At 30.5% G+C, this 20,309-nt stretch overlaps 1 protein-coding gene and 1 long non-coding RNA gene across 7 annotated transcripts; both read right to left on the reverse strand.

Moving 5' to 3' along the window:
- Positions 1-12,640: 12,640 nt before the first annotated feature.
- Positions 12,641-15,419, reverse strand: LOC144573404 (uncharacterized). 6 transcript variants are annotated; one of them, XR_013517957.1, is made up of 5 exons: positions 15,092-15,419; positions 14,932-14,998; positions 14,115-14,648; positions 13,962-14,032; positions 12,641-13,866 (listed from the first exon to the last, which is right to left on the reverse strand). It is a non-coding gene; the product is annotated as an uncharacterized LOC144573404 (long non-coding RNA). The 6 variants fall into 6 exon arrangements; XR_013517958.1 differs by having other exon boundaries at positions 12,641-14,171; positions 14,561-14,648; XR_013517956.1 differs by having other exon boundaries at positions 12,641-14,029.
- Positions 15,420-17,287: 1,868 nt separating this feature from the next.
- On the reverse strand, positions 17,288-19,685 carry LOC144573431 (4-hydroxybenzoate polyprenyltransferase, mitochondrial-like). The gene is made up of 7 exons (XM_078323219.1): positions 19,556-19,685; positions 19,094-19,215; positions 18,908-18,977; positions 18,638-18,790; positions 18,154-18,289; positions 17,896-17,992; positions 17,288-17,471 (listed from the first exon to the last, which is right to left on the reverse strand). The coding sequence occupies exons 1-7, from the start codon at positions 19,682-19,684 to the stop codon at positions 17,402-17,404; spliced, it is 777 nt and encodes a 258-aa protein (XP_078179345.1). The 5' UTR covers position 19,685; the 3' UTR covers positions 17,288-17,401.
- Between the last annotated feature and the right edge of the window lie 624 nt (positions 19,686-20,309).

Here is a 20,309-nt window from a genome sequence, read left to right on the forward strand (position 1 = left end):
AGAGAGAGAGAGAGACAGAGAGAGGCTGTTAGGTGTAGTTTGAGATGGTAATTAACATGACAGTTGTATTTATAGATGCTGAAGAATTTTCTATAGACGTTGTAATTCTTTTTGATGTGACATATTCAAATTAAGCTGCGTGTAATATTGGACCCTACCATGCGTTTTTTAAGCTAGGAAATTATAAAGTTTGACTTATCTAACTGTAAAATTGACAACTCACGTACCAAGTATATATCGTAATTTACTAGTTAAACTATTTATAAATCTATAATTAATTGCAATCACTACTACACAGCACGTACGATAAAAAACTGAATCTGCTAACCAAGTCTTCTATCGAATGAAAACTGAATCTGCTAACGAATTCCTCAATGCTAGAGACCAACACGATAAAAAAAAACAAGAATTTTTGTAGCATTTCCATACCGATAGTAAACTAATCATCTTCTATTGGTATAAAACACATTACCGATGGAAGAATTATAGTTCGTCTAACGGAGTAATTTATGTACCGATAGAAGGAATTTGTTTCTCTTATCGGTACACTATCATGCAAGTTGATAAAAATTTTTTTGGGAATTTTATTTTTAAAATTAGCTAGCTAGCTCTCCAATTAATTTGCTAGCCATATTAATCATAAACAAACATAGATACATAAAACAACATAAACCTTCCTTAAAAACATTCAACAAGTATACATCTTCACAAACAACAAAAGAAGAAGATATACACATCTCCATAAATAAAAATCAAACATAGGGACTATACACTTACAGCTAGCAACGATCCCTTTTCTCCATGAGCCTCATACTGCGGCGTGGCACAATAGAAATATCTCTTATCTTTTGCAGACTAATTAATTAGACTAGAGGGTTGAGAGGGAGGCAAATTTGGCATAAATCTATCTTCGTCAACAGTAGTAATTGGAGTTAATTGGTCCTTTATTTTTTTATATAATTGATTTTCATTGTGTTTGAATTCCATAGTTTAAATTACAAAAATAGACACTATCCGTGAAGGTAAAAAGTTTCTATTCGTGAGAGTATATCAACAGAAAAGTGATATTTCTGAGCGTATTGGCATTAACGTCAGGAGTACTATCCACGACGATACCACCTGGTTTCATCCTTGAAACTGGATTAGAAACTCTAATAGTTTCAGGAATGTAGATGCTCTAATAATCACTCTAATACATTAATTCTCATCTCGCTTTACGACCGGATCTGCTCTTTCGACCGCTGTCGTGCTTCAATGACCGGATTTACTTATCGTTGAGCTCCGATTGAGATGAAGACTCTAAACTCTGAGCTTCGACGATACCGCATTCTCATCTCTGATTGGCTCCGTTCGGCTCCCTTCCATCTCTCTCATTCTTCTCTCCGAATGAAAAAGATAGAACCAAGATAAAGGAGGTATTGTTAAATCGAGAGTGAGACTAAGAAGTGAGTGGGAGGGGCGGATTAGAGAGGAGGGAGTAGGAGGATTGTGGTGGCTGGAGCTGCGCTAGGTTTATGGTTTCTCCTCTGTCGCTTTTTGGATCGTCCAATACTGAAAATAACTTATAAATTTTAGTATTTTGACTTATAATTTCGAATGCTAACTTTTAATACTAAAATCAGTAAGAATTCAAGAATTTATTCAAATTTAAATCTAAAATTGAATCCTAATTATTAATTAGAATTTCATATAAATAAATAAAAATTCAAGAAAGAACAAAGTTAATCCGGACCTATAATTTCTATAAAAGTTCAAAATTCACAAGCAAGACAATAAATTTGCTTCTGAAAAAAAATTAATTAAGTCAATGCCATAATACAACAGAAGAAATCCACCACACTTATTTTAGTTTTAAATTAACATAAAAATAAGTTTCTATTCTCAAACTGTTAGGTATGATTTTTCTTTATGTATCGCTTCATCAGTCAACTTTTTTTATGCAATTGAAAATCAATGTGTTAACTTTGATTTTTTTTCATGGTCGACTATATTGACTGCATGTGCAGAGAACATGACCTTGAAATCTTGTTTGACTGAACAAATTAATAAGTGTTACATCAAAATCATTTGTGTAATGATGACATTGAAATCTTGTTTGACCTCTTATTAATGTAAGGACGACAAATTACATGATCGCTAATATTGACAGTAGCAATCCAATTGGCCATTTGATTTTAAACCTCAACAATTTAAACTCAAAATGACTCGGAAAGACGGAAGAGAATTTGCTACTAGAAAAGCAGCCTCATGCTATCCATTTTGTCTCTACATCTCTCTTCAAAGAAAAGGAGAGAGAAAAAAAGATCACGTGGGAGAAAGAGTAAGAGGAGAAAGATAGAGAGAATAGCAGAAAAAGAGCAAGATTTGAAGAGCACCGGATCTCATTCTCGAAAAAACTGGTCTGGCTCACATTCTATTATTTTTTTCTTAAAATGATAAACGATTACCTCCAATCATAATTCATTCAAACAATTTTGGTGGGACCCACTATGATATAAAATTATTTTTTACCAATCAAATCTGAAATCCATTTTCCAAAATTATTTTTTAATGCATTCAAACAATTGTATGGACTCACTATTAGAGGAATTCAATCAAACATTTTTTTAAATATACATTCAAACAATTTTGGTAGGACCCACATAGATATAAAAATATTCTTTTACCAATTGAATCTTAATTTCATTTTACTGTGAATATTTTTAATGCATTCAAACAATTGTATGGGATCACTATTGGAGGAATTCAATCAAACGTTGTTTTTATACATTCAAACAATTTTGGTAGGACCACATAGATATTGAAAATATTATTTTACCAAACAAATCTTAATTTCGTTTTGCTATGAATATTTTTAATGCATTCAAAACAATTCTCTGGGACTCATTATTGGAGTAATTCTTTCAAACAATTTTGGTAGGATCACATGGATATAAAAATATTATTTTTACCAATCAAATCGAAATTTCATTTTGGTGTAAACATTTTTTTAATGTATTCAAACAATTAAGTGGGACCATTATTATATGAAAATATTTTATTACCAACCAGATTTATTTTTTAATACATTCAAATGCGCCGCCTGTAGATTGTCTTAAATGGTTAGGTAGATAAAATTTAAAAAATAACCCGGCTTTGACAACGATATGATGATATGGTTAAATCATAATCATTCATTTGCCCAAGAAAACGGATCGCCACAAAAGGCCACCAATTAGCACGCCGTCATCAATTAATCAAATCAAATTAACCTAAAATATACCAAAATATGAGGCGATATACATATATAGTTAAATCAGAGCCTATATGTGGGATGTAAATTTAGGAAATACTAATTAAAGAGGTACAAATTAAGGATATAAATTCATAATTGTTTGTACCTCATTAATTAGTATCGAAATTATTTTATTTCTCTTAAGAATTCATTTCTTATTAAGGAAATACTAATCAGAGCTTTAACAATTTATTTCTCTTATAGGTTGTTATTTATATCAAGATTATTTCATTTGGTTTTAGACAAATTAAAAAGAGAAAAAAAATATGAATTTATAAGTGTTATGGTTGCTTGAATTTGATTGATAAAGAAATTCATTTCGTTAATTCTTGTTATTTAATTTTCTATTGTTAAATAAACAATTAAATTGGATACCCAGAAGTAAAAAAAAAAAAAATGTTATTCGTAGGTCAATTGATTAGATTTATAAAATATTTCTTCGAAAAGAAGAATAAATTTGCTGGTAATTATTAAGAACATGGATCATTATTTGATAATGATAATTTCAAGGTTATTGTGAATAATTTCTAGGTGCATACATGAAAAATAACTATAACATAAAATAAAAATAATAATTTTTAATAGAAACCCCCAACAACAATGTTTAAAATTTGTTTAATAATATGTATGTAGTTTTAAAATTAAATATAATGATCAATTATATTGTATATCACTGGTACCGCTTATTTATAAATATTTGAGCAGAAAGAGATATTCTTTTAATAAATATATTTTAATTTTTTTTTATATGGAACATAATTAATAGAAGGAGACGGACTTCCAAAAGTTCGGACCCATACAAGTAAATTAGATGGTTAGAATTAATATTGCTTGTTTAACTACTTAACTACAGACCCGTATATAAAACAAAAAAATTGAGGTACATAGACCTTTCATGTGATGTATAAAATATTGTTAGCTCATACATAAAATGTTTCTTACAATTTATATTGACTCATACATAAAATGCACATAAAATTCTTCATTCTCATTATATAAATTGCATTTATTAAAAATATATATTGTTGATTCATACATATAATGCTCATTACATAAGATCTTTCATGTCATGTAAAAAATATTGTTGGATCATGCTCTTTGCAATTTCTTTCATTTATATATCATCCAATGTTTTGAAGAAAAAAAATATTTTGCTCCACAAAAAAAGAAATTCAAAATTTTTTAATTAAAATATAGGAACTTTTACAACGTTCATAAAATATTGGAGACAATTAATAAAAAAATATCGAGTAGTTTGATCACAAGTTAGGATGTGGAGTAACTAGATTCATCACGAGTTAAGTCTTGCATGTTACCGATCAAATTTGTTGCAGATCAAATTTATTTATATATTATCCGTTATTTCATAACTTTGTTGCCGGTCAAATTTTTGCACTTATAATTAAATATTTTTATTTCAATTGAGAAAAACAAAATCGAATTTAAAAACCTTGTAGTTTATGAAAACTAAGACTGTGAGGGTATGAATTCTTGTTTTTTGGATAGCAATGTTAGTATTTTTTTTATACAAGCGCTTGTCTCTCTAGTAGAATAACGTTTGAAACTGAGGTAGAACATGATTCACATGTTAAACATGACCCTGTGCATAATGGGAATGTTATTTGTCAGAATTGTCGTTATCCTCTGAATAATTTTGTATTAATAGAGAAAAAAATATATATATATTGAAATACGGGATTGTTTTTGGAATTTTTCGAGATATAAGTAGAACGGATTTAAATAACCCGTCCCATGGGACGGGACTACTTAACTCGTCCGGGTTTCTTAATCTAATTAACGCTAACAGCAGCTTAGTCGCGTGGAAGAAAAGAAAAGAAAAAATCCGGATGGGATAGAAAAACCCGTCCAGAACAGAAAAAAAAACAAAATAGCTCGGACGGAGTTATAAAACCCGTCCGAGATTTTCATTTATATTATTATTATATTATATAATATTATATCATATTATTATATTATATTATATATTTTTTATATTATTATATTATATTATATTATATTATATATATATATATATATATATATATTTATATGAGATGAGCTACGGTGAGTTGCGAAATAAAGCGACTATTTTACTTCACGCTCATATTTTGTGATTTTAAAGTTCAAAACGTCGATCCGAACCGTTCATCTTGTTCTTCATATTGAAATGTGCTTGGAGACCAAATTTTACATTTTTTGGAATTTTTTTACTATTTATTAAGCAATTTTGAAAGTCCCTGATCTGATGGTCCAGAAAATTTTACTGTTTTTTACCGTTCACAGCAAAACAGCAATTTTTAAAAATGCTTAATAAATAGTAAAAAAATTCCAAAAAAAATATAAAATTTGGTCTCCAAGCACATTTCAATATGGATTAAACATCTAACGGTTCGGATCGGTCATTTGGACTTTCATAATAAAAATACAGCGTGAAATAGAAACGCGTTTTACTTCGCAACTCATCGTAACCCATCTCTTTTTATATTATATTATTATATTATATAATATAATATATTTTTTATATTATATTATATAATATAATATATTTTTTATATTATATTATTATATTATATTATGAGTAGAACTAGAGTGTTCTTAAGCTCACCAAAGTGTTTGATGAGCTTAAATTCAAAATCCATCAAATCGGTTTCAAATGACGAATTTGAACCGTTAGAACCCGCCTATCTTACGAATCATATGTCTATATGTGAAAATTTTAAACATTTGAATTAATTTAATATAAAGTCAATCGGTCAAAATTAAAAGATTAATAAATTAATTTTAGTGCATTCATTTTTTAATCTTTTTTGACTGCTTGACTTTATACTAAATTAATTCGAACGTTTAAAATTTTCACATGTAGATGCATCACTCGTAAGGTAGACGGGTTTCAACGGTTCGAATTCGTCATTTGAAACCGATTTGATAGATTTTGGAGTTAAGCTCACCAAACACTTTGGTGAGCTTAAGAACACCATATTTCTACTCATAATATAATATATATAAGTATATTAATATAATAATATAATATAAAAAACAAAAAAAATAATATAATATAATATATATAAAATCATAATATAATATAATATAATAATATAAAAACAAAAAATAATATAATATTATATAATATAATAATAATATAAATGAAAATCTCGGACGGGTTTTATAACTCCGTCCGAGCTATTTTGTTTTTTTTTGTTTTTTTTGGTTCTGTTCTGGACGGGTCTTTCTATCCCGTCCGGATTTTTTTTTCCTTTTCTTCCACGCGACTAAGCTGCTGTTAGTGTTAATTAAATTAAGAAACCTGGACGGGTTAATTAGTCCCGTCCCATGGGACGGGTTATTTGAACCCGTTCTACTTATATCTCGAAAAATTCCAAAAACAATCCCGTATTTCGATATTTTATTTATTTATTTTCTATTAATAAAAAAATCGGTCGTTATCCTCTCCCGCCATTGACAAATGTTAAGATTGCGAATTCCGTACATATATATATATTAACTTTAAACTAGATTTGCAATTTGGCTCACCTTCTAAATTAGATATGGAATGTGATCTGTCCCACGCCTTGTTCGTACAACTCGTTATTGACGAACCGCAAGCCGGGGCCTTCATCATCTTCATCAGACGAAGAGGCAGGGCCGGTCCTGAAGATTTTGGGGTCCGGGGCGGGATAAAATTTTGAGTCTTTTATATAGGGGTGTAAATGAATCAGGTATTATCCGATTTCGTTCAGATTTGAATTCGGAAAATTACTTAAATTATCTGATCTGTATTCGTATATGAGATTATCGGTATTTGTATCCATATCCAAAAAGTTATAACGGATAAGGCCGGGATATTGTTTAATAATTAACTATCTGTATCTGCATCCGTATTCGTATCCGAAAAGTTACAACGACCAATGATTTATTACTTATATTTTAGTTGCATGGTATTGATATATGATCGTTAATGTAGCTGGTTCAAGACTCTCTTTTTTTTTTTTTTTTTTTGTTCTATATGCTTAGAAAAAAAAACATTATTGATCTTGAATTGATATATTCTGATTAACAATATAACATTATGAGATAAATAGTGACTAATATTTTGGTACTATGATAATTGTTTTGTATCCAACAAATTTATTATGAAAAATATTAGATATAATTAATGAATGAAAAAAAAACTATATTTAGATATTATACTTTACTATAATGTATATTAGTATTTTTTTTTAATTATCCGAATTATATTCATATCCATCTGATATCTGATCCGTATTCGTATACATTTAATATCAAATCCATATCCGTATCCAAGACTATCCATATTCGCATCCGTATTTGAAAAATTATAATGGATAAAGATACGGTTTGATCACTATCTGATCTGTATTCGACCGTTTACACCCTTACCTTCATGTATATATATATTATTTTATTAATATGCTAATAGATCATTCCTATTTATAAAAAAGTTTAGAGCTTTTATATATACAAAGTTTGATTTCTAATATTTTATTTATTTTTAATATATACAAATAATTTTTTTGTAATATATACATGCTAAATTTTTTTTTGGGGCCCTTTGGATCCTGAGGCCCGGGGCCATTGCCCTGCCCCAGGAGCGGACATGCGAAGAGGAAAACAATGTCTCCACTTCCTCATGTGAAGAGGAAGATGATTCATTTTCTTACTCGGATGATGAGGAAGGCCTCTATTAGATTAATTAAGTTATAATTAATCATAACTTAATAAAAAAGAAGGCCTCTATTAGGTTAACATAGTTATAATTAGTAACTTAATAAATTTCTCTATTAGGTTAAGAGAGTTATAATTAATTATAAGTTAATAAATTTAATATTTTACCTTAATGTTTTAGTGTTTTAGTTTTAATAAAGTGTGCAATTTTCGTGCAAAGTAGTTATCAAAGACTTTGCTTTTATTATTATTATTATTATTATTATTTTTATTTTTTTTTATTTATTTTTATTTTTTTTCAATTTCACAAATGTTTTATAAGTCCTAAAATATATTATTTGAAAGCAGTAATTCATCTTGTCCAATATAAATAAGAAAATATATCACGCGGCCTTATAGAAAATGAAATATTTATGTTCCCCTTAAAAAAATATGCGTGGAATTTGGAGGCCACAAATAATATAGTATTTAGTGTGTCCTTGTAATATATCATGAGTACTGATTTGTTAATTACATTTGGAGAACATACATGGACCACATGAGTACTACTTTGTGATACTTTAGGGGACACACCAAATTAGCTTTAAATATAAAATTGGAGAACAAATTAATTCTTGAAAACATAGTACGTATTATTATATTTTCTTATACGTACGACTCCATGTCAAATAGAGTTATGTGAATTAATCAATTTAAAATGTCAAGATTTTCAATTAATCAATGTAAAAATTGACTGACACACGCTTCCAGAAAATGCAAAATTAATAATTTCCACCGGAAACTTTAATTATCATTTGACTGTTGACTATATATAGTTAGTACATACATGTAATAACATAACTTTTGATAGCTCAATTACTCAAAACCATCTTACTTAACACCTATAAGCACAGAGAAGGAACTTAAATTTTGTTGCAAAGGTTGTGCATGCATCCTAGCTAGCTACGAATATGCCCTTGTATTTATAGATCTGCTGAATATATAATTTTATTTTTGGTTGTACTCTTTTGAAAAATAATGGAAAACGCCGTTAACGTTGGAGTTTGTAATTCTTTTTGATGTGACATATTCAAATTAAGCTGCATGCGTGTAATGACACGGAAGAAATCATAAATATTCGACCCTACCATGCGTTTTGTAAGCTAGGAAAAAAACAAAAAAAAACAAGAATTTTTGTAGCATTTCCATACCGATAGTAAACTAATCATCTTCTATTGGTATAAAACACATTACCGATAGAAGAATTATAGTTCATCTAACGGTAGTAATTTATGTACCGATAGAACGAATTTGTTTCTCTCATCGGTACGCTATCATGTACGGATACAAGTTGATATCTTTTTTTGGGCATTTTATTTTTAAAATTAGCTAGCTCCCCAATTTAATTGCTAGCTATATTAATTATAAACAAACATAGATACATAAAACAACATAAACCATCATCAGAAATTTCAACAAGGAAATTTTACTATTTAACTACTTTACTATCAGAAAACATACACATCTTCAATGTGTGTTTGATTTGAAAACCTCAATTTATTTATCTCTTATATCAGTTAGAAAGAAGAACAATAATCAGTTGCTTCTAAAAATTCTATTTTTTTTTTCTATTATAATCATTTTCTATTTCTTTGTTTCTCTCTTGAATTTGAGACTTTGACTTCACATGTTATTTTCACTTTGAATTTCTTTTTTTAGAATTTGAGATTTTGACTTCACATGTTATTTTCACTTTGACTTTCTATTCTTAGAATTTGAGACTGACTTCTACATTCCACAAAATCAATTTCTCGTGGAACCCACCGAGAAATAACACCTTTCAATGTCTTGGACAAGTTTCCTGTACCAAATCCTTCCTCCAAAATTTGAATAATAATAGCACACACACAAACCGATTTATTAGGACTTTCTTCGGACAAGAAAAATAGCGAAATAGATTTAATAGTTAATAGAATTCAAATTTATTAATTAATTTAGTATTAGATAAAAATAAAATTTTAATTAACTTATAATTACTAATACTTTAACTTATAATTTTCAATTCTCTAACTTTTAATTCTAATTATCAATAAGAATTTAAGGATTTATTCTAATTTTAACTTGAAATTTAATCCTAATTTATTATAAATTTTCATAAATTTTCAAAATTCAAGAGCAATGTAATAAATTTATTTATGAAAAAAAAAATTAGTTTCTCGTATTCATTCCGGTTCATGCCACGTTAATTAAATCAGTGCCATAATACAACAGAAGAAATCCACCACACTTATTTTAGTCTTAAATTAACATAAATAAAAATAAGTTTCTAGCTTTTTCATGTTGAACCTTTCATATATGCAATTACAGAGTATTTACATTTTATTTATATAACAAAAAGGCTAGTTAATTAGGTATGATTTTTCTTTATGTATCTCTTCATCAGTAAACTTTTCTTATGCATGCAATTGTAAATGAATGTCTTTACATTGATCTTTTTGCATGGTCAACTATTGTCTGCCATTTCATACCGATGTGTTTACATTGAAATATGGTTTGACTGAAGAAATTAAATAAGTGTTCCTTCAAAATCATTTTGAGTAGAAAACAATTCAAACAGATTGACCATTTTTTGTCCTATGCTTAGCTAATCATTTTTTACTAGAAAACAATTTAAACAGTGCTATGTGTTGCTAATCATTTTTTACTAGAAAACAATTCAAATTACATGAAGCTAATATTGCCAGATGCAATCCAATTGGCTATTGGGCTTGAAACCTCAAACAATTCAAATGACTCAAAATGGCTCAGAGAAACTAAATTTGACGAATTTAAAATCCATATTATTTTTTATTGTGGCTTTTGAGGGACGTTAGAAATCTCCCAAGTGCATATATATCATACATGGGATGATTATAAATATTTTGGGCTTTTTGTAAATCGGACTTTATTGGGCCTACTTTAGAAATAAATGACGTGGTAGTATAAGTATGGCCATTGAAGAAAATGAGGTAAAATTTCTCAGTTGCACTTCAGCGGTGACCGAAATGTTTCTAATTACCACCTTAATAATTCAAAATTATCTCTCTATTCTATTATGGAAACAAATCAGAGAGAATACCAATAGAGAAAGTTTCTTCCTCTCGTTTTATCTTGTCAATATTATCTCTTTTTTGCTGACATTTTACCTTGTTTTATTTAACTATTTGAATTAAAAATCAAAATATTCTCTCATATTTTATAGAGTTTCATGCTACCAATAACTGTATATGATGAAAAAATTAAACTACTAAAACACTAAATATGGTATAAGCATACAATTTCAAATATTATACAAGTAAAAACTCATCATCGTAATTCGTAAAATATTTTGAGTTAAGCTTTTAATTTTCGTCAATGAATATTTCTTATGCGCACACATTAAGCAATTGTAATTAAGAAGGTAATAGCCATGGAGAATTGCGCCAATGAAGTGCTTCAGGTTTCCATTACAGGGAACAAACTTGAGTAAAATTCTATGCTATTCTAAACGAGAAAGAAAGTTGTGAGAGATGGATCAGCTTTATACTTTCCTTTTGCTCTATGATTTCATTCCAAAATAAGCTAAAGATAGAAGAACATGTATATTTTGTCTAACAGAGAAATTAATAGGGTGTTATTAATCAATCTTGATAAATTTCATCACACGGCTTAAATAAGCTTTGGATAAATCTCTGTCCAATTAAAGCCATTTGGACATGACACTCATCGATGCAGAGTACGTATTATCGTCCCATAACTGAAATTATCAAGTCCCCTAAGAACTTTGGTATGTTATCTTTTACCATTAATGTTGTATGATTAAACAGTAGCTTCAAAAGTTTCTCTTTCTGACCAGATTTATTAATCTGCAATTAAAATGGACAGGTGTGAAGTTATTTCCTGATTCTCATTACTTATCATTATACTTAGGATTCATAGACACACCACTACGAGTATGTTGTGGAGTAGGAGGTCAGTATAACTTCAATGTAAGCAAGGCATGTGGCATGCCGGGTGTAAGCGCTTGTCATGATCCATCAACTTATCTGAATTGGGATGGGAACCATTTGACAGAGGCGGCTGCTCGCTTCATCGCCCATGGTTGGCTCAGAGGTCCTTATGCTGATCCACCTATCTTAGCTGCTATCCATACTGAATTACCTAGATCAAAGCATAATTCATTTCTATGTTTCTAAAGTGTCCAGCATACAACACTAAAAATTAATAACATGGCATTTCTATGAGTACAAGGTAGTTGGTTTGCAAAATGAACTATATCTGAAAATGTGTTCCATTGTATACTAAAGTCTTGACATCACTACAACAGATCTAACTATCAGAGACCGGTTTTTCAATCGCTGATGTCAAATCCGGTCGCTGATGCTCGCCCGATAACGTCACCGATCGCTGATAATTTATCTGCGACTAAATTTTTTTAGTCACTGTTGTTTTTTGCTAACGTCATGAAAATGTATCAGAGACCGTTGTACCGGTCGCTGTTGCTTTTTTGTTTTTGTTTTTTTTTTTGCAAAATGTAGGTATTAATTATTAACACATTATAGAGTGCATCGCTAATTCAAATATCACATTTAGATAATATAAATTTTACATATTAATTCCACATTAATTCAAATATCAACACAACAATTCTAATTTTTCCATAGTATTAATTACGATTTCCTCAAAATTCTCAAGTCATGAAATCAAAAAGCAAAAAATAACCTGCATATTTAGAACTTCATATTCGGAATTGTAAATTGAAACAAAATCCTAAAATTACAGTCTTTCACTCATCTAAACCTTCCAATTCAGTAACAAAATTACATTTTCTGGTTTTGTCACAACAGTAGCTTCAAGAATACCTGAGCTTTGAAATAATAGAACCGGTCATGCCCACACAATATGAGACTTAATTTTATTAACAAATTCAAAGGAGCACAGAATTATCTCTTCATATACAAACATACTTGAAGTTAATAGTTGCATACTTGGAGTAGCCATGCCCACATCAAATAGACCAAAAGAAAAACAACGAAGGAAGGCGACAGTGTTAGAGTTGCAAATTTTATTTGATTAGCCTCCAAAATTTGGTCCAGCTCGAGCATGGCTCTGTTCCAAAGAATTTTAACTAAAGGGTATTAGCACCATAATAATATGTCTCACTTTATTAAACATACCAATGAGGATATATAGCCTATGAGAAGTACTTTAACAAAAATCAGAATTTCATGAGGATAGCAACTAACCAGAATAGGGCTGTATAAAAAGCTCGCGACTCGTGAGTTACTCAAACTCAGCTCGGTAACGAACTCGCTAACAACTCGTTCGTTTAAAATTCGAGTTATTCTGACTCGAGTTGAGTAACTCGTGAGTTAAACGAGTTGAGTTTGAGTTGGACTGAACTCGCTCGTTACAACTCGTGACTCGTTTGATTGATGATTTTCTTCATAATTTTTGACCTATTTTATTTTCCCAACTAGATGTGACTGACTCAAGTTGACCCAATTCATTTCATTTAATCATTTTGTTGTGAATTGTTTGTTAATTCAATATTTACTTCTCATATTATTACATAACAATAATCATAAGTTCAAATGTTCAACATTTCAACACCTTAAACGAGTTGACTCACGAGTCACGAGCCAACTCGAGTTACTCGCGAGTTGAATTCGAGTCAACGAGCCAGCTCGGCTCAATAATCTCAACTCGAGTCAACTCGACTCACTATCTTCCGAGTTGAATTCGAGTTGTCCATAACTCGAGCTAACTCGGCTCGTTAGCAGCCCTAAACCAGAAATATAACACAAATGAGAGAAAAGAAAAATAATCTTGCCACTAGCATCAGTGAAGTCTCTGATACCATCGCCCACTATAAGCAGTACAAACACATTTTTTGAAGCAAATCTCAATACCTTCATAGATACATATATAAAACTTAGTTATCAGGCAACAATACTTAATAAAAGTTTAAATTGAACCTTAATAGATTAGTTTAGTTCTGAATTACCTTAGCTGATGCGTTTCTAGACTCCTCTTGTATCATTGTTATTTCCTCTTCAGTCCTTCGATTAATCTCTACTAAAAAAAATCAGGTTGTTAGAATACCAGAATCAGTCCAAAAATAAATCAATAAGTTTAGGACTAACTATTGCTGGCATACATCTCAAATCCTTCCTCTTCAGGGCCCTTATTCTCTGTCTTTGGCATTTTCTTCTTTCTGGTAAATGATTTGGCTCAAGATTTAAAAATATTAGAAATAACATAATTAGTTTTCTTTTTCTTTGAATTGTGTTTTAGCTCAGTCCCTTCTTCTTTGAGCATTAATCCCCATCCTTCAAATTGTGCCGAGACTCTTTCCATAAATATATAATTGAATGGATTACATTCTAAAATTGAAAAATTACATACACCAGTCCAAATATACCATAATTTGTGTCTTTCATCCCAAGAAATGAAATAAATATGGAAGGTTACCTAATAATTTCTTTACGAGTACCATCTTATCAAGTAAAACAAGTTCTTGACCATTTGTGAATAGTACGTATGTGGCAGACATACTCAATTCTATAACACTACATTATAGATATGTAAAGGAAAAAAATGTACTTATCAAGCATCTACAACACTAAAGGGCTCAGCTAAGATCAGCATACTTCCTTACTTGTGGGGTACCTTCTCCAAATCTTTCAAAAACCTACCATGTTATCACAAATAAACATGTCATATTGCATAAAAAGACCTTCGTAAGTTTAATTTGTGACATGTTATGGCTTATGACCAATTACATGAAAAAGTATAATTTTGGGCATAAATAATGTGCAATAATGACCAATTGCAACTTAATTCTGCTTCATTATCAACAATTTTGATAAAAATTAAACAACTCGAAATTAAAAAGGGAAAGATATCAGATTTTTGCCTCAACCTAAGATAAAGAAACAAGCAAATGAAGAATAAATGTACCATTCGCTACAAACCTTCATATCTAGAAGCCAATTAAATGAATTAAGAAAGGGGACGACAAATTCCAGCCTTTTAGCCAAACTGAAAGAGTTGCAATGTAATGCTTAAGTGCCGATCATGGATCAGGTGTTATGGAATTCAGATTGGGAGAGAGAAGAAGAGGGGAGAACAAACCAGATCCGTTAGCGCTGACGAGGAGACAACGAGAGGCGGGAGAGACGCAGAGGTTGAAGCGCGTGAAGAGCAACAGTTGGCCGTCGTAGGAGATGGGTGGCGCGGGAGGAGAGGGGTGGCGCATGAGAGGAGAGGTGTGGCGCGCGAGAGGGTTTTGATCGGGGCGGAGAAGGTTTTCATTTTGGCGGAGAAGGTTTTGATCGCGCGTGTTTCATTTTTTTTTTTTCAGTAGCCGCGTTTTTTTCATTTTTTTTTGAGCGACATTATAAAAAATAAATAAATAACTTTCAGCAGAGCCAACAGCGCCGGTTGCTGATACCGGTCACTGATATTTTTAGTCGCCTGATTTTTTATAAATTCTTTTTTTTGGAGGGGAAATTGAGTATCTGCGACCGGCGTAAGCACTGATCGCTAATATCAGTCGCAAAAAGTCAATTCTACTATGGTGCATGATCCCATTCAAAATTAAGTTTACTTAGTGAATACATAATTAACAAACAAATGATTTCTAGCTTATGTCATCTAACAGAAACTAGAAACTTGTTGTAATAATTCGTTTCTCACTTTTAAAGGTTATTGATTTATAAATAATTCTCAAAACGGTTAAGATCGGTGCACTAATTAATGATCAACCCCATGCGCACTACCAAGTTCAATATTAATTCTTCAAAACGAATATAGAAAAAAAATGTGTACACCTAGCAATAATTCATGTTTTATAAGAATAGCTGGTTGATACAGTACCATACGAAAGCATAGCTAAAAATAACATAACAGGTACAGTTGCATGATTGAAACTAAATCAAGCAACAAAAAATAGTGTTTTTGAGACTCAATTGCAAGATACATTGGTACCAAAATTAATCAGTGCAAGTTTGACATAATTTTCTCGTTGGGTCTTGGGTGATAATTGTGAGACCTCAAACTATTTGTGTAATGAGAACACGTCAAATTGGTGCCTATGAAAAACATTAGTCTTTTCATGTTCTCTACTTTAAACCATTCAACCATTTAACTGAAAAAACAAAATTGCAATATTTTTATTTATCATTTTTATACACATTTATATATATTTAATAACAAATGTAATTATTAACAAATATATATTATCAATTAACAGATCAATAATTAACATGTATAAATAAATAAGTGGATGATGATTGTTAATAATTAAATGTGTTTTCAACTTGTATGAATATGATTGTTAATAGAGATATGGACTAATTATTTTGAACGCTGTAGTTCTTATATGGACAAAGGTACAAAACATATGCATCAGCGTACGAAAATTGAAATACATCACAAAGATGTATTATCTAGTTTTCTTCATGTATATGTCACATACAAAGAAAACAAATTATAATAATATAATAGTTATATTATTTTTATAGAGAATTAACTATGCTAATAATTCATATATCCAATCGTTGGAACTAATTTTCACGTTTGTTCTTATACCAGTTCAATAAATATTGCATCATATATTTAGAACTTTTATGATAATATTCACTAAAAACTTAATCCTTTATAGATACGCCTTATAAACATGCGATTCACATCCGATTCATTCTTATGTTCTGTAGTGGGTAGTTATTAGTGGGCACTTAATTAGAGAATGTGTAGTACTAATTTAAATACTGTAGAACTTTGTAATTGAAATAGGTTTGCTTCTATTCTGAAAAACAACTCTCTGTTTCTGAAAATACTGGCACAGCAGCACAGTATTCTGTTTTTATCTGTTTTGGTTGATTGAACTGTCAATTAGTTTTATGTCCCAAGTTTATCCAAGACAATACACATAGAATTGGGATTCTGTGAGCTCAATTGGGAAGGCAGCAGCTTGACATTGAGATGCTCAATTTGGGTAATTGGATAGAAAAGAGTAGAGTGAAAAGATAATGAGAAGTTGGAAGGAGAAGAGAAAAAATAAAGCTAATGAATTTCTGATTAATCGCATAACTATTCTTTACAATTATGAGCCTATTAATACCTGATTAGATATAATAAAGAAATTACAAAACTGCCCTTCGATTAACCAGTAACAAAAACATTGTTGTTTTAACATCTGTTTGCTTCTATCAAAGCCCAACACAGCATACAAGATTTGGCATCTCCTCAAATCAAGTTTATTTTATTTACTCAACTGAATCAATTTTATTTTGTAGTCATTTAAAAAAATTCTGTAATGTATACACATACCCTTTGACATGCACTATTATCAAGAATACAAAAAGGAGAAACCAATTGCTCTTTTGTTATTTTCAGATATTGTCCTGAGTAGTCGACACTCTTGCTGTAGAAGTACTTGTCTCAGTAAACAATCCTTCCCAGTACCATTCCGGCCATAACTATTGCTCCAAACCATTTGGTTGTTCTAAATCTGCAAAGAAAATAAAACACCAGCTTCTTTATCGACAAGTTTAAGTGTTGGTTATTCAGTTACCAGCATTTATGGTAACTGAGACAGTTCAAAGTTTTGACAGTTTTGCACTCTGTAATGAGTGGTGTTTTGTTTACTTATAAGATGGTTAGAAATAAAAAGATCTTAATTTGATGATATTCAATTTTCAACACTTGTACAGTGTTGAATTAATCTGAGACCGTGGAAAAATTCCAAATTGTTATGATGCATTCTAAATTAATCAATATAATTAAATGGTTTGGTTCAACCCATTTATGAATAAAAAAAACTCTTCTGAATGTGTTTGGAAGTAATATTTCTGGCCTAAACCATAGGAAAAAAGGCAAAGGAACTTATCATATTTCATAAGAATTCAATAAATAGCTGATACACTGGTACTTACTTCAGATAACAATCCAAACCATTTGACAAGTCAACTGCATATGTCTGCCATAATAGATGTCCATATGCAGGAATCATAGATAAGTAGAAGGGCCAACCTAACAAAAAGAAAAATAAAATCAGTTGAAATAAATTTGACAACAAAGTTAACAAATTCAGTATGTAAATGCACCACTCAGTAAATAGATCGATTTTAAGAGCCTGAATTTATCATTTAAAGGCAATCTTATATATGTTGCAATTAAGCTAAAAAATATACCCATATTAGCATTGTAGCCAGCAAACATCAAGCTTCCAATGCAAATGGTTGCAAATCCAAGGAGCCATGTCCTCGTTGAGTCTCCAAACAACAATGCTATGGATTTCACTCCGGCTTCCTCGTCTTCATTTTTATCCTTTTTTTAATGGAAAAAATAGAAAATTGGTTTCAAATTAATATTGAAATCTTCCAATTGACTATATGTCAGTACAGTATTGAAGCTCTTTTTTGGATATTATTTTTTCTGTCAAATAACTTTGTAAAATTCAAGGTAACCAAATGTTATTTTTTGAAATTAATTAGTAATTAAGGAAGTAATAGGTTTATCTATCATTTTGTTGGCACAAGAATCCTGGTAAAACTATAATAAATTAAGCTTGAAAGTTGAAACAGTTTGTAATGTGAAATAGCAGGTATGAGCTATGCCATAAGCACAAATTCAACTTGGGGAATGTGATATTCAAAAATAAATAAATAATTATACCTGATGTGCATATATTGTCTCATATACCATTGTCCAACATATACCAGCAATGTGTACGGGGAGGAAAATGTGAACATCATTCAAATTTCCTTTTACAGCTGCCCAGCCGAGTGTAGCACCCCAGCTCTGGACTAGACCAAGAAAGGCTGGAGTCTATAATATTTAACCCATCATGTCATGAACAAAACCAGTTTATTGAAGTGATTCTATATTTTCATTAAGTTAGAAAAATTAAAAGAAACCAATTAATTGCACCAGCTGAAAACATACCCAGTGAGTCACTCTCTTCATAAAAGGATAAGCAAGACACAATACTTGTTCCACTGCTGCTAGCACAATACTATTTTACCAGTAGTAAAAAGATTTCAAAACAATTAGTACTGGAAAGGATCAATTCGATGTGCCATTTAATATGACATAATAATGTCACAATAGCACTTTCTTCATCATATATACCATAATTTGTTGAGTTGTAGCACAAGTGGTATAAGCAACGAGATAAGGAATGCCCAAAACAACCACCCTTGAACCGGTGTGATTTCACCAGATACCAGTGGTCTAGTCTTGCAACGCTCTACCTGAGATATAGATTGAGAGAGACAATTATATCAATTGAAGGAAAATAACTATATATAAAACATAGTTGACCAGTAAACCTAGGAGTGTACTACAAGAACAGAAATTTGCAGAAAAGCACTGTGTTGCTATGTTTAGTGGATGATTTCTTCTTCAGGAGTCAGAAGTCGAGATAGCTAGGTTGAATTCCCAGTGAATTAAAAGGCAAACATGAACAGGAGAATGGCTGTTGGGTTTTTATTATTTTAAAAAAACAATAAGTTGGCAATCTATATTACAAATAAATATGTTTTAAGACTAGATAAGGAAAATATACAGTTTTTTAAGATATATTAAACTTACCTTTCTGTCATATTTTATATCAGCGAGGTCATTTGAAACGCAACCGGCGATAAATATAATGAAAGACATCACGTAATACAGTCCGAATAATTTCAAATCAGGAATCGTTCCAGGTTTTGTTGCCAGCATAATAGACCTATCAATAGAAAAGTAGATGTCATTTTCAGAAGCTAAAAACTGATCATAAGAAAGACACGGGACAAAAAAAAATTTCCCTGATCAGTTTTATTTTGACATTTGAATTGAAAACTTGATGAAAACTTGTTTCAACAAAGAAGGGAACCAAAAAGAAAGGTCTGGTCTAAGTAGTTTACAAGTTATGCAACTTTGCAAATAATTGAATTGCCTTAATTTTCTTGCCATTTATGCACTTTAATGTTCCTTAAATCATAACTTAACACCTAATTAACTAGCTCGATCGGTTCATATAATCATATGTTGGATATTCAAAATATTATCTTGCACTACTATTTTTTCATAAAATTAATGTATATAGCACAGTTGTAATTTTTATATCTACCAAAACGCAGGCCAGGAATGGAGCCGAACTGCCGGCCCGTAAGCCCCTATACGACCTAGTTCAGCATACGGCTTGAGCTTCTTCAGTACATTCTCATCCACCCATGATATTACAGGACTGGCCTTGCAGACAAACGATTTGTCTCTAAGCAATGATGGAGACAAAGATAGACCCGGCTTTAGCACAGGAAGAAACTTTTGTTGCAAAGGCTGTGCATGCGTCCTGCGAAGACTC

The sequence above is a fragment of the Carex rostrata genome, chromosome 21 (assembly GCF_964058835.1).
Source record: "Carex rostrata chromosome 21, lpCarRost1.2, whole genome shotgun sequence".
Taxonomy (NCBI): Eukaryota; Viridiplantae; Streptophyta; class Magnoliopsida; order Poales; family Cyperaceae; genus Carex; species Carex rostrata.

Excerpts from the sequence above, each read along its gene's own strand:
- LOC144573431 (XM_078323219.1), bottom strand. The coding sequence starts at position 19,684 with ATGCTGGCAACAAAACCTGGAACGATTCCTGATTTGAAATTATTCGGA. Across the intron at positions 18,290-18,637 it reads AGACAATATATGCACATCAG|GATAAAAATGAAGACGAGGA; the intron begins GTATAATTATTT and ends CATTAAAAAAAG. Across the intron at positions 17,472-17,895 it reads GGTTTGGATTGTTATCTGAA|ATTTAGAACAACCAAATGGT; the intron begins GTAAGTACCAGT and ends TTTTCTTTGCAG.